The sequence below is a fragment of a genome, unplaced genomic scaffold (assembly GCF_019419815.1).
Source record: "Pyrus x bretschneideri cultivar Hongxiangsu unplaced genomic scaffold, Pyrus_bretschneideri_v1 Contig37, whole genome shotgun sequence".
Taxonomy (NCBI): Eukaryota; Viridiplantae; Streptophyta; class Magnoliopsida; order Rosales; family Rosaceae; genus Pyrus; species Pyrus x bretschneideri.
In genome coordinates, this window is record NW_025999690.1 from 11,825 (window position 1) to 29,209 (window position 17,385).

The following is a 17,385-nucleotide window of genomic DNA, read 5'->3' on the forward strand; positions in this document are numbered from 1 at the left end:
TATGGAGGCTTGGATGAAGGTTTGGAAGTAAGGGAATGGTGGAAATTTGGATGAAAAGCTGCGGCAAAGGATGTGATTTTCTGTGAATGGAGGCAGGTTGTATATGAGAGTGATTAGGGTCAATAAGGGTGCGGCAAGAATCCTAAGGCTTTATTACTTAGTTTAGGAAAGGAATTAACTCCAAATCCTTCAAGAATAGGAAACACAAAATCAGAAATTGAAGGGAATGGGAAGTGACTTGCGGCAAAGGTTTGTAAGAAAATGAATGCTCTTTATTTCTGAAGTTAGGCAAGAATTTTGGAATAGAAAAGGGTATGTGAGTTATGGCTGAGTTTGATATGAAAAAGGAATGTGTTTGAATGCTTTAAAATAGGAAACAAGGTCCAAGGAATGCAAGGAAGGGAAACACCAAGGGGGGTCACAACAAGGATTTTAGGTTGCAAGGGAACTTTGTTTTGTGACCTAGAATAGGTAGAAGTCCTTGATATTGCTGAAACATAGAGTCTTTAAGGATTAGGAAAGATTAAACCAAAATAGGAAACCTTGGCTTAACTTTCCTACTTCAAGTAGGAAACCTTCTTTGACTAGGATTCCTCATTTGATTAGGAATCCTCTTGTGATTAGGAATCCTCTTGTGATTAGGAATCCTAACTCATTTAGGTCTTCAAATTCGTCCATTCCTTTTGCTCCAAGTATAAGCTATCCATCCCAAGTCCAATTTTGCTTCAAAATGCTCCAAAATGCACATTTTTGCTTCCTTAGCCATGGGAACTTAAAAACACACGAAAATGGCTTAAACTACTAAAACAACTATGAACTAACAACATAAATGCACGAAAACAAGCCAACTAAGTCGCCTAAATATGCTCATATCAAATGGTCAAGTTAATAAGCAACTAGCATATGGGCACACACAAAGTGTGTGAGAAATTTTTTTTTGTTTTGTTTTTGAAATAGAAGGAGAGAGGAAGAGAGTGATAGAGAAGGTGAGAGTGGGAAGTTTGTTTTGTTTTGTTTTGTTTTGTTTTTTTTTTATATGTTAGGATTACATGTATGTGAGGTTTTGAAGAAAAAAAAAGAAGCTAAATTTGGTTGTGTGAAATTACATTTCTGCCTCATATTTCTTATTCATGTTATGTTTTAATTAGAGGGTTAAACTGATAATTTCATAGGATTTTGGTTGATAATAAGTGTTTTATTAATTAGTAGAGATATAAGACTTAAGCAGTGGGCAAGATAATAAAAATGTGTTGGGGCCAAAAATCTCATGTGCAAACCCAATCGCACCTCAAAGCCTGATTGCCATAAAAATACCTCGAGTCAAGCTTAAATACATGCAAAGTTGCAAAATCAAGAAGGAAAAATATTTACAATCACGCAATGTTAATAAAATAATAATTTATGGGTTGAACTTTGTATAATTGCCCAAATTCCATGCAAGTCCATGCACATTTGTCACGCCAACGACTGTGAAAAATTAGAAACAAGTCCCTCACCCTATTTCATATGTGAAAAGGAAAAATAAACGAAAAACTCAAGACGAGAGAAGGGGGAGTGAACGATCGAGAAAGAGATGTAGAAAGGAAGAGGATGTGGATGAGAGGCACGATAGGTGAAAAAGACAGAAGGTTTTACGCAAGAATTTGTTTTAATTTAGTTACTTTGCAAAATTATTGGTTTTTTGATGTAACAACAATTATTTAAGTTGACAGTTTAATCTACTATAAGATTAATTTGATAACTCGTATAAAAGAGGAGCTTACAGTCTTCAAAATAAAGACTTTATAAGGGCGGTTTTGGATCTGAAAAATATCACTAGACTAGAATAGAGTGATTCAAACACTAAACAAAGGTTCCGTGCGTATTTTTTTTCTATTCTTTTTCATTTTCCATTTTGGCCGCAACAAAATAGAATTCATTTGGGGCATAATATTCAGTTATTCACACAAAATAACCCTATATTTATATTTATATTTATATTTACATTGCAAGGCCAGTGCGATCTGTTTCGATCATTTGTATTTATATTTATATTTACACAATTTATAAATATTTATGTTTATAGTTATTCACACAAAACACAAAATAACCCTATATTTATATTTACACAATTTGCAAAGCCAGCGCGATCTGTTTCGATCATTGAACCCTAAACTCCACCGGTTCCTCTGCCATTCCCACTGATTTCTTGGATACTGTTTGTTTCATCAGTTTGATACCGGACAAAAATGACTTACGCATCTCGTATCATCCACCACTCCAAAAAGGTGCGCCTCAATTTTCACCATTTCTCCCTTCTCTCGTGAACTTAGTGCTATTTTTTGCTCTTTTTTGTGTGTTAATTGTCAGAAGTTTGTTTAGGCATTGATATTCTGGGTTTAGAGCTTGTTTGGTTAATGGGATTGTGGCCAAGCACTTGTTTTTACTGTTTAAATTCCACAAATCTTGAATCTCGGCCTTGTTTGGTATTGAATTTACCGCCGTTAATTCGCTTGAATATTTGTAGTCACCAACTGGGGTAGTGATTGGATGAATCTGTTTATACTTCACCATGCTATTTCTTTCTTTTTCGGGTTACTCGAAGTTCGGTAGCAAGTAGGAAATGTAATTTAATTTATTTTCTTATGAGCTTCTGTTTGATTGTTGAAGCTAGGTGTGTGCATATAAATGGAGGTAGTGTAAATTCCAGAATTAATTCTCAATTGGGTAATTTAGGATTACTATGTCCAGGGTGTTTTTAATTTGAATTTCACTAGTTTTGAAATTGTAGGCAGAGCATCATGCTTTTGTAAATTCTAGTTTTTCACTGTATATTGTCGACATAAGTTTTTGACTTTGGCTTAAAAGTTACCATGAGCCCATGACCTGTAAAATCTAGTTTTTCGCTGTGTATTGTCAACATAAGTTTTTGAATTTGGCTTAAAAGTTACCATGAGCCGATGACCAAATGTTGATTGCAAGCTTACGTTGCCCAGATAACATAGGCAATTATATAAATATGCTCTTGTCTTTTGTTTTGTTTTTCTATTCTTTTTGGTACTTTATATCATTGATTTAGGTATATTTCAAGCATTAATCTATGAAGCTGATGGTTTCTATGTTATCACGACGTTTCTTTACATATAATTTTGTACTATATTTGTGTTCACTGCAGTTACGGAATGCTCCCAACTTACTACGGCAAGAGCAAGCACTCTTGGTTCGTTGGTTTTCACATGATGTTCAACCCTCTAGTGGTAAATTAAATGGAATGCCTTTTTTGTGTTGTGTGTGTGTGTGTGTGTGTGTGTGTGTGTGAAGAACTATTTTTTCCTTTCCATCTGTTATGCTAATGTTGCATATCATTGAAACAGAAGTTGCTATTCCAGATAAATTATGCTAGTTAATCCAATTGATGATGTCTATATGTTTTTTCATGAATATGTCTTTCGGACCTGATGATTTGATATTAGAGGATTAAATACAGTCATGTTGTAAATATGAGATTGAAACTGGTCTTTTGTTATCTATTTATATTGGTTTTCCGTGTGAAATTGAAAACTGGTTGACCTGATGACTTGACTCCTTGTACTTAACATATATGTGTGTATTCATTTGGACAATACTATGTTCAATTATTTTCAATTACATTTCCTTATCATGCTTCACATGCTAACATATGCTCGTACATATATATGTATCAGGACATGAATTAAAAAATTTGATGAGTTAACTATGACTGTTCTTACGCTGGAGTCCAGGGTTTTCGTAGTACTGATTTTGTTAAAGGTATCTTGTTGTACAATGTGTGACACAAGATCTGTGGCATCAGTTGAATGCAACAAGACACTTGGGTTTTTAATTATGCAGTTAAGTGCTTCTGAAAATTTGTTTAGCTGATTTAACAATCAATTCTTGTTTCAGATATATTGAAGGTTCATCGCCACAGTTATGTGCCTTCAGAAAGAGCAAGTGTTTCTAGGTCTTTCAGCAGTAGCACTGTAAGTTAAACTGATTTTTATCATGTTAATAGGAGAAATATTATAAAATGTCCCACCTTTGGAGTATTTCTGTTCAAAGTTTTAGTGGTCTTTCTTTGCTTCTTCCTTTTTTTTTTTAATATCTTGTCACACGCTTTTAAAGGAATTGTCACTAGTGAACTTTGTATCAATTATAGCGCTGTCGCCTGTCATGTTTTGCAGAAATCAGTGTCAGGTACATATACCAGGGATATCCCAATGACAAGGAAACTAGGAAGTTCAATTTCTGGATTGGTATTCAACAAACAGCTTTCATGGTATGCTGTGCTAGATTTTGTTACTTTGTTTGTGTGTATGTGTGTACAACTCTTGTTTGATACATCTATTTTTCCCTATATCAGTATTCAGGCGCAGTTGAGCAGAGGCTTGTCATCTGATGCAGGTATGCCTCTTGGTGTTTTGCATCTCGATAATTTCTTTTTGTATTTTTATGTCCTTGAGTGCACATTGGCTTAGGCTAGTATGATGATGGACTTCATGTTGCTATAAGAGCTTGCTTCAATGATACAAGTTTACAGCATAGAACTATAACAAGTTGACTATTGGTTCATAGATTTCTCAAACTCATCCGTGCTAGAAATTGAAAGTGTAATATTGTGATCAATCACTGTGGCCTTGTAGTTTCTATTTTTTTTCATTTCATAACTCTATTTGGATATTTTTACGGTTGAGGGTGGGTACTAGTCATTAATCTCCTAAGAATGATTTCTGTATTATATTTTTGTGATCCCTGCTGCTTTAATTCATAGAGAAATAGTTTTCTTAATGTGATACTATGATTTATTGTGAATATATTATTTCACTAGTTTTGGGCATTGAAGTGATTTGCATCCCTTTTTGAAGTGTGATCTTCTTTATTTTGAACTCTTCCGTTGATTTGGTAATCCTCAAACATGTTATTTAGAGTTATATGATCATCTAACTTGTCAAGAATCATGTCCACTTCAGGCCTCCCTCCACACCAAGAAATTGGGATGCCTTCTCTTTCACCCACTATGTCTGAGGTATGTACTGTTTCAAAGCTTATTGGATTATCATACCTTTGAAAATTTACTGCTCCATTCTAAGTCATCATTTTTTTTTTATTTGTAGGGTAATATTGCTAGGTGGCTGAAGAAAGAGGGTGATAAAGTTTCTCCTGGTGAAGTTCTCTGTGAAGTTGAAACTGTAAGTTTTCTGTACTTTACATCCACTTACCTGTTAGCTCTGTTGAATGAGTAAAATGAACTTCTGTTATTGTTACGTGCTTCTTTTTATGATGGAAGCCTGACATGTACCTCATCCAATGACCTGTTAAGGATAAAGCTACAGTGGAGATGGAATGCATGGAAGATGGTTATCTTGCCAAGATTCTACGACCAGATGGCACCCAAGGGATCAAAGTTGGAGAGGTATTGATTCTAGTTAACTGTTATGGGGCTTGGGTAGATTTATAATTCACCTTTCCTTTGCTTGTGGTTGGTGGTGTTGGACTGATTAATAACGCGGATAAATTAGATTGAATAGAAAGAAACATCTTGATATAATATGAGTACTTGCTAATGGTTTTGGCACATAGGTGATTGCAATAACTGTTGAAGAGGAGGATGATATTGCAAAATTTAAAGATTATACACCATCGGCATCTGGTGCCGGTGCTCCTGCAGCTAAAGAGGCTTCTGAGCCTACCCCACCCAAAAAAGAGGTGGTTGCAGAACCAGTTCCAGAGCCAAAGGTTTCAAAGCCCAGTGCAGCTCCTGCTGCTACCCCTTCTGGAGATCGCATATTTGCAAGTCCTTTGGCAAGAAGTTTGGCTGAAGAGCACAAGGTATGCCATGCAGAATTCTATGGCTGAATTATTATCATTTGATGGTAGAAAACACTTACCATCATGCGCCATTTCTGACTTCTGTGTTTTCTAGGTTCCCCTCTCAAGTATCAAAGGAACAGGTCCTGATGGAAGCATTGTGAAGGCTGATGTTGAAGAGTATTTGGGTATCAATCTCATTACCCAAAACTCGTGTTAATACTTTTGTTATTCTTTGCTATGTTATTATTTATTTTTTTTGTTGATTTCGTCTTGGACCTTTGTCTACCATTTTTCTTCTGGTAAAAAAGGCCAATCCAGCTGATGGTCAGAAATTGTGTTTGATCTTTTGCTTTTGTTTTCTCATGATTATGTAGCTTCTCATGGGAAGGAAGCTCCTAAAGCTAAGGGTGCAGCACCTGCAGCATTAGATTATACCGATATCCCCCATTCTCAGATACGGAAGGTAATATTAGAAGTAATGATTGTACGTGTTTTATGTCATAATTAATTGAGAGGTGCAATGTAAATTTTTTCCAAGTAATATCTAGGCTGATATCTTCTGTTTGTTTTGTGTTAGAGAGATTTGCATTTGTAAATTATATCAATTCAGTCCTCACTACTTGCTTATTTCTTTGGTGCACCTGAAGTACTGTCTCTGAAAATTTTAAATACGTTTATTTGGTTTGGTTCACGTACGCTTTTCAAGTACTTTTCATCAATTAATTGTTTAATCTCTGTTGTGAACTTTACTTTATTCTTTCTAAAGCTATATCTGGTATGATTTTTGCAGATCACAGCTTCAAGATTATTATTCTCAAAGCAAACAATTCCTCATTATTATTTGATGGTAGATACATGCGTCGATAGACTCATGGAGTGAGTATAAGTTTCTTAAACATTTTAAAATTGAACTAACTGCATAACTTTGGATATGTTTAACTCTTGTTTATCTGCAGTTTGAGAGGCCAACTCAATGCGTTACAAGAGGCATCAGGTGGGAAGCGGATATCTGTTAATGATCTCGTAATTAAGGTACAAGATTCTTCCTTCACTGAAATTTTTGAGCGGCCAATTATGGTACAAATTTCCCCCCAATGGTAAGACCATTGGAAGTTATGAGGTGCTTAAGTGCAGAATGGGATAGCGGGTTCTTTTGATCTCTAGAGTTATGAGATGAAATCTCACGATTATCAGAATGACTTTTAGTCTATCATAAAAGGTGCCTCGAGGGGGAGACTGTATTCTAGAGATAACTAGAACCTTGTTAAGTTATGAGAGTTCTTGTAAGAGAAAATAAAAATCAAGTATACTGGAGGTATATGGTACCTTTCCGACTGTATATTCACTCCAATGTAACTATTATCGCAGGCTGCTGCTTTGGCTCTTCAAAAGGTTCCTCAATGCAATAGTTCATGGACAGATGACTACATCCGCCAGTGAGTTTAGATACAAACATTTATAATTAGGTTTCCATATTCCACCTGAAGTAAGTTGTAACATTCCTTTACGGTTTCTATTCTCAGGTTTCACAACGTGAACATTAATGTTGCTGTGCAGACAGAAAATGGACTGTTTGTACCCGTCATTAGGGTGAGTGATTGGCTTGGTCCTATATTGTTGAATCACTTAGTTATAACAGCAATTTGCCTGAATCTACATTGTTAAATTCGTAGGACGCGAACAAGAAGGGACTATCCAGCATAGCCGAGGAGGTCAGGCAGCTGGCCCAAAAAGCCAAAGAAAACAGCTTAAAGCCAGAAGATTACGAGGTTGATAAAATTTTTGTCCTTTATTGTCACCACTGCAGGTATATGATAGCCTTGTGGTCTTAACCAAAATTTGGTTTATTCTTTTTGCAGGGAGGCACATTTACGGTGACAAATTTGGGAGGTCCATTCGGCATCAAACAATTTTGTGCCATTATTAACCCTCCTCAATCAGGCATTCTTGCAGTTGGATCAGGTAAGATTGGGACTTCAATCATGTTTCTTTGGACCAAAGTTGTCCTTATGCTTATTCTGTGTTTTTTTTTTCTGAGCAGCCGAGAAGAGGGTTGTACCTAGTTCCGGGCCCGAACTATACAAGTTTGCTTCCTACATGTCGGTAACGCTAAGCTGTGATCATCGTGTTATCGATGGTATGTCCATCTCAAATTTCTGTTTGGAATTGAAAATCTGAATCGTTAAAGACAAAATAACAGCGCAAATTTCTCTTGTATAGGTGCAATTGGTGCGGAATGGCTAAGGGCATTCAAAGGCTACGTTGAGAATCCTGAGTCAATGTTACTCTAAGCAGACGGTTTTCGATCTTGGCCTCAAATAATTTTGTTTTCTTTCCCCTGTGTGATTTGTCAAGACAAGGGGCTTGAATGATAATACCCCAGCTGTTCTTCCCAATCATCGACTCGGGCTTTTGGCATAGCTTTTGAAATAAAAGGGGTTGATAATTTCAGGCATCGGATTTCGGATGAAATTTTTCCCGTTGAGTGTATGTAACTAATAAGAAGTTTGACTCTAACCCCTAAATCTTGTTTTTTCTCAGACTATTGTCAATATTTGCAAGTTTTAGGTGTGGTTTTGTTCTTACCGATGGCATGAAAAAACTCTGCATCTTTTCGCGAGCTACGATAAGGCAGTCGCAAATGTACCTCAACTCTCAAACAGGTGAAGAAAAATGGACGGCACCCACGTCCAATACAATGCAAAAGCACGACACAAATCTATATGGAGGGAACACCACAAGCATATGACAATTCCAGCATCATCGCTTTAGCAATTGTGTTGGAGTTTATCAAACTAGTTCATAAAAATCTGTTACTATGAACCAATTTGACAAAGACTGGCATGCATTTCATAATTTGTAGACCAAACTCAATTTCTGTCTCTGTTTCAATTTCTATAAGTATGCTATCCGCCATCACCGAAAGACCATACAAAACATTACATTCCCAATCAAATTATATTAACTTCCTAAACATCCTCAAAATATGGGTGCCCTACATCACTCATCAAGTATTACTCAAATCGATATTCAGCGCAACAGCATTTCTACCCTAACAGAACATTCTACAATGCAAAAATGCCAATGACTGCAATCGTAGCACGCACCCTCTCTCACTTAAGCATCAGTTTCCGCATGAAAGAAAGAAGTATCGAACAATCATCAAACAAACGATAACCAACCTCTTAAAAACCCCATTCGTAATGTGTTGTCAACCCACATATCCCTTGACAATGTTAAAGTCACAAGTCAACAGGCTTGCAATGAAACAGAGAAGGAACTAACTCTTGATACGATAGATAACAACATCAAATGAAAACAAGTCCACGACACCAACAGCCACAGAAAAGAAGATCACCAACAAGCATTGCACATGACATGTTTAAACTATTAAAGACCGCAAATTTAAAGAATTACTGATATACAATGAATACCCACGAGTCTAAATGCATCCCAATTATTCGTTATGAGGACAAGTCGACGAATTACGGTAGAATTCTTAACGAAAACTCCGGTGCTCACCTACTTGTTATTCAATAATCAATTCCATTTAAAATTACCAAACACAGCAACACCATCTTCATCATGCATTGCCCAAATATTTTCTGTTTATCATCGTCTGCGATTCCTAATGGGACTATCAAAATTGCCGAAAACTAACCAAACTGAAGGAAAAAAAAATAAGCCAACAATACCACCACTCACATCAAAAGCAACCTGCCATGATTATATCGGCACGTATCGCTTGGCAGCCTGCCTTGCCGCGACGGCAACGCCAACAAGGACTCCTCCTACGGCTCCGGCCACCGCAGCCGACCTCACGCCCTTTGCAGCTCGGTAAATCGCTCCAGTGCCCAGTCCCGCCGCAACGCTATTCCAAACATCGTCGGTATCTCTGACCGCTTGAATCCCACTCTCCATACCAGCATAGATCAACCCGATCACGCCCAGCCGGTTTCCCCAAACACGACCCGTGTGGCCAGAGGAGTTGAGAACCCTATTGATCCTGAGCTTGGTAGTGTCTCCAGATTCGAACGATCGAACGCCGGAAACCAGACCGGCGCCGCCGCCTCCAATAGCGCCGCCGAGGTAGGAGCAGCCGGTGTAGAAGGTGAGATTCTCGCCCCAGGAGCGACGCTGACGTTTAGCCTCTTCGACGAAGAGGAACTCCGGAGAGGTAGGTAGCTGGTAGAGGTTTCGCATGGGGACCTGGAGGTCCTGGTAGGGGTTGTAGAGGCGGGCCTTGGACGAGTCAGAGTTGGGGTCGTGATCGGAAGGGGACATGTGATGCGCCATGGCGCAGAGAGAGAGAGAGATTGGGAAGAGGAGGAGGAATTTAGGGTTGGGCGGCGGTTAGGGTTTGGTAGTAGCCTTCGCGGGGGGTGAGAGAGAGAGGACCTTTGACGCGTTGGCCAAATTAAACCGAAAAAAAAAATAAAAAAAAAAAAAGGAGAAAGAAAGAATCAACGAGGTCGGTCGTGTGGTGGCTTCTGGTGAAAACTGGAATAAGAAGAAAAAGATGTGTGATTATATATACTCGGAAAATTCTATATATACTAAAACTCAAACTCGGATGGTACTGTTTTAGAGCAGTAAAATGGCGAAAATGCCCTCTAAAAAAATTCTTTCTTAATCTACCAGCTTCTCTACAGTAAAAATTCGGTTGTGCCCTTTGTGTCCACGCGTCTGCCATCGCCTGTTTTCTTCGTGCGTCGAGTGGCTTTGCTCACCGTTTTCCTTTTAGGCTACCCACGTGTCGATCATCGTCGAAGGCTCGGCTTCCAATTCTTCTCGACATTTCCTTCCGTTTCCACTTCTCTCTCTCACTCCGCAGTCTTCTCTCCTCTCATCTATCACTCTTCCTCTGACTCTCCTTCCCTACTGAAAGAACCATGATCTTTCATGTTCCCCTCTTCTATTCATTCGGGTAATTTTCGAGTACACTTTTCCATTTGCTTCCCACACCAATCTCACCCTGAAACCAACAAATCCCAAAAACCCTCAAGCCATCCAACAAATTGAAAAAACACCATCTTTGCTTAAAATTTTGAATTTTTCTAGGAAATTCTCGCCTATCCCTGAAATTTTCTTGGTGGGTTTCGTTCTCAGGTCCCGTATGTAAAAGGGTTTTGGCTTTGGTAGCAGATGAAGATCGGTGACAATGATCGGAGTTCGTCGCCGTGTGGGTGATCCCAGTGGCACTGGTTTTCAATTCTGGTGATTTCTATGGTTTTGTGTTGCGTAATATTTGGGGATTTGGTTTGGGTCTGTGGGTAAACAATACTCAGGTTAAATTTGGTTCCCTTTAATTTCCCAAATTTGTTTCACAGCATGATTTTTTTATCCTTTACTTGATAGTTCTTAAGAAATGTTAGAATTTATTTTTTTATATTTCATTTTCAAGCCTTGAATTTGTTTTTAATTTCTCTGTTAATAAATAAGTTTGAGGATGAAATTTATTCTTTCTTAACATTATTTGACTGCAAATTCTAGGTTCCAACCCCCAGTAACGCAACATGCTCGATTCCAATTCTTAATTAAGGGGGATGATGCAAAACCCAGAATTTCTTCGTAAGTTGACTTCTGCTTAGACTATACAGGTATATTTATTCTGGGTGCCTAAGGTTTTGAGTTTTGAAGTTTGTGTTTGACTAATTAACCATTGAGATAGCCGTTATATATGACACCACCAAGATTCTCAACTCTTAGTCTTTCATATTTACAATTTGGTTTGTGGTCTTTGGACATCTCTGCTGCTCTACCCATTACCAAGCACAGCTCGACAATCCCCAGCATTAGCAACTATAAAAATTACAAAGTATGTAAGACTAAGACATGAAACCTAATTAAGATTCACAACTTCTACATGCAAAGTATTTAGAAAGAAATTCCATACAAACTCAATGATCATCAATCAATTTCTTTCTTTCTTTCTTTCATAATTTAACTTTTGCTTCTTATTACCTTTGTTTTTTCTTTTCTATCTTGCAGATACTCTTTACTTTGCAGCAATCACTTCTGTCGCAACTGGTTGACAACAGTAACAGTCAACCCAGTAAGAAGTGACATAGATTTTTCTTTGATATGTTTGATAGATATAGCCCAAATTGATATTTCTCCCTTAGCTCCCTGCGAAATCCATGTTGATTATATGGATTAATTATGCAACTTGATTGAAGTTTGATGTAATTTCATATTGTTAAACCCCTTTAAATGGATGAGAAAATATTGTTAAACCCCTCAAACATTATTTGAGCTCTACTTTCAATTTAATTTCATATCAGTGAGACAATATAATTTTGTTTGAAAGGTTGGAAAAAGCTAATAACTCTTGGCAAAATGTCTTTATGCAGATCACAGACAAGCAAACATTATCAAATCTATGTGTATGAGTTGCAAAGATACATGTGGAAAATAATAGGTGACCTCTTTATTCTATATATTTCTAACGTTTATTTTTTATTTTTCCAAAATCCATGCTGAGCAATTTATGTTTCTCTTTCTTTAACATTTTTTTTGCTTCGGTTTTGCTCACTTAATAATTTGATTTACACCTACTTTTTAGAATTAGAATAGAATATGGTTATAATTATCTGCAATTGTTGGGTAGTTGGCAAAACTCAAGACCTTTTTATGCCTGTTTGAAGGAACAAACAGAGGTTGTAAACCCCTGCCTTGCTCATACATGTTTTACTCTTTCATTGGCATTTAATTTATTTTCCTGTTTTGGTTTAGGCTTTTAGTTTGGTTTGATTTGTTGTTAACTTTGTTAATCTGGTAAGAATTACATTTTTCTAATGGCTTGGATTTAGGATTTCATTATAATTTCTTCTTTTTCAACATAATGGTTAATCTGGATAGGGAGGTAGTTTGCATTCAGGTGAGGTGGGGCAGACTTTTTTGAGAAAGAACCTCTTGGTGGTGTCCCCTGGAGGACAAAATAGTACTATTTAGTGACCAGGAGCTGAGAGCCCAATTTCATTACAATTTCTTCTTTTTCAACGTAATGGTTATCAAATTAATTGTTTTTCCTTTAAGGGTACTAACAGCAGGCTAGACTCATACCTTTCCATTTTTTTTTCTTCCAAATTCCTTTTCTACATTGAATCTTATTTTCAAATTTGTTTTATATTTTTTCTTGAAATTCACAAGTGCAGTGTTTTCTATTTGTTAAAGGCATAATAGTATATCCATTCAGTTTAATTTCATTTTAACTCGGTGGTGGTTTACACAGTTTTCAGCATTTTCCACATAGGTTCTGATTTTAATTGTTTGCTAAAACCTATAGATTGTTAAAACTAATGACAAGCTATTACTATATATTGTTCATATCAAGGATGGAGACATTTTTGGATTACCCTAAAATATAGCTAGGAAACATCTATTCTTTTTCATTACGGCAGACATTGATGCCCTACAGTGTTGACTTTCTTTAATGCTTCCTCTGGATTCTACAATTTCTTTTTAAAGTTTATTTGGTTGCTGGGAAAAAAACTCAGAAATGAAGGGCTTTAGAGTTTGATCATTTGTGCCTCAAATTTGGTACTGTTTCTTTCCCCTATATAATTTTGATTGGTAATATAGATTTTCATCATAAATTATTGTATTCTTTTGCAAAGTTGTTCATGTTTTACACCTCTTTTAACTTTAACACCATTTCACCTGAGAACTCAACTTCAATTAGAGAAAGAGGAAGAGGAGCATAGAAGTATGTCCACTACTCCTTTGTTTCATTGGTAATATCTCCAAACCCAATTCTCAGTTTTTAGGTTATTTTCACATCAATTAATTTTGCCTGTAATGTTAAGGCATGCTATTCTAAGGAATTTTTCGCACACAATTTTTTTTTTTTTCCGGTCAAATAAATAGATATGGGTCTTCAACAAGTTATTTTTATGTATTATAGTTTATTATTTCACAACTATAATTTTTCAATATTAATGGTAAAGCTTAATTTCGGATTGCATGTATGAAAGTTTAGCCTTTTGTTTACAATTTGAATTGCATGTCTCAAAATTTATAGTATTTTCTTTAATTGCCAACTTAGAGCTTAGAGAAAGAGGTAGCAGCCATCGAAGTAATTCGAGTTCAAATATGAGTTCATATCTGAGTTCAAATCCTATTTTTGAGCCCTTTGTTTCATCGGTAGGTAAAGCTCAAATATTTCGAACATGTTTAATTTTGAATTAGTCTCTACATCTACACGCGTACAATGAACAAATATTCACTGGTCCTTTACAATGACGATTCAATGGTTATGAATTAGTGTAATTCATGGATATAATGCATATATGGACGACGACAACAACAACAACAAAGGATATATTGACAAAGGGATATATTGAAATATGCAGGAAATTGTTTCTCTATAACACATTGTGAGTCGAGGAATCTCTTTCATTTGAGCTGGCCATGTCGAAGTGTATTTTTACTAACTTGGTACGCTATATCACATTCAGAGAACTCTTTTACATGTCCTTTTGTATTGTGTTTGGTAAATATATAATATTTGTTGGAGTATTTTGTATCTAGTTGAGTCATATGAAATTCAAGATTCCAGTTGTTATATCATTTGACGCTTACCATCATCTAATCTTTGGCATATATAATCTGTTTGGTTGCTTAACAAAATCTGTTCGAATAATCTCCATTAAATGACTTCTGTGTTTGTGACCTTTTACTCAAACTTTATATATTTTCTCCTCTCTAATTTGTGTTTTTTGCTTTGTCAGAAGATTATTTTTGTATAAAATATAAATGTTAGAAACATTCTACCCGTTGTTTAGTTTCTTTGACTAATTTTGTAGTGTTAGTTCTGCACCATTTCAATTTGTCTTTGATTGGATAAATAATAGCATTGTTTATGCTAATTTGCCAATTTCTTCATATTTTTAAGTTATCTCGAAGCCAGATTCTGGGCCCTTTATTCAGTGTTTTGAAGACATTACAATTTCTAAACCCCCGCAGCATCGCGCGGGCAACCTTTCTAGTATCAACGATTCTTAAATTCGTTTTTATAAGTAACTTATTATTATTAGATGGGTTTAAATTTTAAAATTTGTATATATATATTTTTAATAAGCGATATTATTTAGGCTAAAGAGAGTGAGCAATAGTATGGTTCACATTCGTTTTTAGCGAGAATCAAATCTAAAAAACTTCTATTTCAAAATACATTTAATAATGTTAAATAGGATGGTGATTATCATCGTCAATTGTAGTTGGTCAGCAAAATAATTACCGGAAAGTTAAACCTCTTTATTTGTTTTGCATAAATAGAGTTTATTACACATTTTCCTCATGAACTCTAGTGTTTGTTCCACTTTGGTTCTCGAAATTTTTTTTTTCCATTGCTTCAAGTATATTTTTCTTTTTAAACATATAAAGTTGTAGTGCACAATAACATTTTTGGATGTCAATAGTATCACCCTTTGCCTAGTAGAGTTTCTCATTGTGTCAAACAGACAATGGTGACGTTAGTTACAAAAGTTGAAAGAACTAGTGACGGGTAGTAGATTTTCTTTTGTTCAAGCGGACACCAATGTCAACTATTTTAAGATTGATTTTTTCACACCAACACCAAACTGCCACAGCTTTTGCTTGTTGGAGATATGTCAACAATATGTGATAAAAATAAATAATAAATGCGAACAACTAATTAACAATGTATGAACAATGAAACAATATTAAACAGAAATATTGAAGATCAAGGCTTGCGTACCGCAATGTCCTTGAAACATAAATTTTGCCCATACTCTGTGCTTGTAGTTTTACGGACATCTACTTCACCAGGATTCAACGATCAATTCAGAATTCCAGCACCGAAAAACTTGACTTGGCGAATTTCTATGTGGTTCTCTCAAATGATGTTTTGGATTGTAGAAGAAGAATTGTATTTTCTATGTTCTAAATGTCATGCAGATGGATGTATATATAGTAGTTGTATGCTTGTTTGAAACATATATGATAATGGGATGTGTCTGTTAGGAGACATCTTTTCCAGAGGGGTGATTTGCTTTGCGTTCTTTCATCACTCTTCAAACTTCACATGAAAGGATGAGTATGTTTATGATAGGAGCATATTTATGCGACTTTGTTAGCCTATTTCCTTGCATTTACTCATTTAGTTTCTATTTATTAGAGTATTTTAAGCCATTTTTGTGTGTTTGTAGGCCCATATGGCAAAGTTGGCAAGAAAAGGTAATTTGGAGCATTTTAAAGCAGTTTTGGGCTTGGAATGGATAACACATGTATGGAGTGAGGTGGATGTGGTGTGATACAAAATAGCACACAAACTTAAACCTTTTTTATGTAGTTGTAGTATGAATAAATAGGGATCGTTATAGGCCAGGGATTAGAAGGGATGCTAATCTACACACTTTAAAACTCTAAAACACTAAACTAGACTCAAAAACAGAAAGCTAGACTCTAATGACTCAAAACAGAAACTAGGGGTGATTTTGGACAAATTCTAACTTAATTTTGACTCAAAACACTAAAAGAAATAGATTTAAATAGGTCCTAGCTAAGTAAACACGAAATATTATAGGGGAATTGGTTTTTGACGAATTTAAAACTTGAAAAAACAAATTACTGAAACTAAATAAAGGGTACAAATTTGGAGGGAATTGATGGGTGATAGATTAGCTAGAGGATTCTTCTCCCTGCATGACACATATGCATACAAATCGATTTCCAGTTATTATTCCTATAAACCATGAATGACAATGCCCTAAGTTAACCGTGAACTGCACAAATTAACCATCAGATTTTCCTAAATGCATTGAAATGGACTCAGCGACGCAATCAAATTATTCTTATCAAGTTCCCTATATGAACTGCATGATGGAAATACATATCAAAGATCATTAAGTTCTATGAAAATCATAAGCATTGACAAGACATTCGTAACTATGAACTGCATGATACTACTGCCATGGATTTACTTAACACAATCATGACTAGTGACTTCCACTACTTATAAATATAAGTTCATAACGATTAGGTGAAATTCTCTTATATTTTAGCATCAAATTCATGCATTCAAACTAAGTATGCATCCTTAATCAACATATAAGCATAAGTTATTAATCAAACAGATAAGTAAATCGCATTCATGTTTTATGAAACAATAACTGGAGGAAATCAATTCTTATCACATATATGTTCATGGCTTCGAATTCACCTCCAGCTAAAAAGAAATTAGTTCCACATGTCCATCATAATTGAAAACCAGATTAAAATAAACATTGGACTAAAACTAAGGATAAAATACACCTAGAAATGCTCCAGCACTCCAATGGCAGATTGCACAATCCTTACTCCTTCTCTCCTTCCTTCCTTGCTGCGGCACAAAGTATATTTTTCTAATTTTTCTCTTTAAGGCTCTCTGGTGTGTGGTGGTAGAATTGTGCAGCACAATGTGGTATTTATAGGGCTAGATGCGGCACAATTTCTGAAGGGAAAAGGATTGCATGGCATAATTTGTAAAGGAGAAGGATAACACAATCCTAGGAGGAAAGGGAATACAATACAAGGTAGATTTCTAGGTTTCTAGAAACGGTGGTGCGGCAGAGA

At 35.9% G+C, this 17,385-nt stretch overlaps 3 protein-coding genes across 28 annotated transcripts; 2 read left to right on the top strand and 1 right to left on the bottom strand.

Annotated features, from left to right (window-relative positions):
• The first annotated feature begins 2,085 nt into the window (after window positions 1-2,085).
• LOC125468325 (dihydrolipoyllysine-residue acetyltransferase component 3 of pyruvate dehydrogenase complex, mitochondrial-like) lies at window positions 2,086-8,393 on the top strand. The gene is made up of 19 exons (XM_048563954.1): window positions 2,086-2,267; window positions 3,155-3,236; window positions 3,904-3,980; window positions 4,182-4,276; window positions 4,361-4,401; window positions 4,968-5,023; window positions 5,112-5,186; window positions 5,318-5,410; window positions 5,578-5,826; window positions 5,921-5,993; window positions 6,183-6,271; window positions 6,599-6,684; window positions 6,765-6,840; window positions 7,177-7,244; window positions 7,332-7,398; window positions 7,482-7,577; window positions 7,668-7,770; window positions 7,850-7,945; window positions 8,029-8,393. Exons 1-19 carry the CDS (start codon window positions 2,229-2,231, stop codon window positions 8,097-8,099), a joined length of 1,632 nt encoding a protein of 543 aa, XP_048419911.1. The 5' UTR covers window positions 2,086-2,228; the 3' UTR covers window positions 8,100-8,393.
• Window positions 8,394-9,198: 805 nt separating this feature from the next.
• LOC103932770 (mitochondrial import inner membrane translocase subunit TIM23-2-like) lies at window positions 9,199-10,269 on the bottom strand. Its single transcript, XM_009342413.3, has one exon. The coding sequence runs from the start codon at window positions 10,102-10,104 to the stop codon at window positions 9,535-9,537; it is 570 nt and encodes a 189-aa protein (XP_009340688.2). The 5' UTR covers window positions 10,105-10,269; the 3' UTR covers window positions 9,199-9,534.
• Window positions 10,270-10,492: 223 nt separating this feature from the next.
• LOC125468326 lies at window positions 10,493-15,810 on the top strand. Of its 26 annotated transcripts, none has more exons than XR_007250724.1 (7): window positions 10,508-10,735; window positions 10,918-11,096; window positions 11,302-11,408; window positions 11,800-11,863; window positions 12,162-12,229; window positions 14,163-14,247; window positions 15,601-15,810. XR_007250724.1 is itself a non-coding variant. In XM_048563957.1 (5 exons), the coding sequence occupies exons 2-5, from the start codon at window positions 10,970-10,972 to the stop codon at window positions 12,198-12,200; spliced, it is 237 nt and encodes a 78-aa protein (XP_048419914.1). In that variant the 5' UTR covers window positions 10,503-10,735; window positions 10,918-10,969; the 3' UTR covers window positions 12,201-13,350. The 26 variants fall into 26 exon arrangements, 3 of the variants coding, with proteins under 3 accessions (XP_048419913.1, XP_048419912.1, XP_048419914.1); XR_007250712.1 differs by lacking the exon at window positions 15,601-15,810 and adding an exon at window positions 13,495-13,544 and having other exon boundaries at window positions 10,511-10,735; window positions 12,162-13,350; window positions 13,856-15,065; XR_007250714.1 differs by lacking the exon at window positions 15,601-15,810 and adding an exon at window positions 13,495-13,544 and having other exon boundaries at window positions 10,511-10,735; window positions 12,162-13,350; window positions 14,163-15,065.
• The last annotated feature ends 1,575 nt before the right edge of the window (window positions 15,811-17,385 follow it).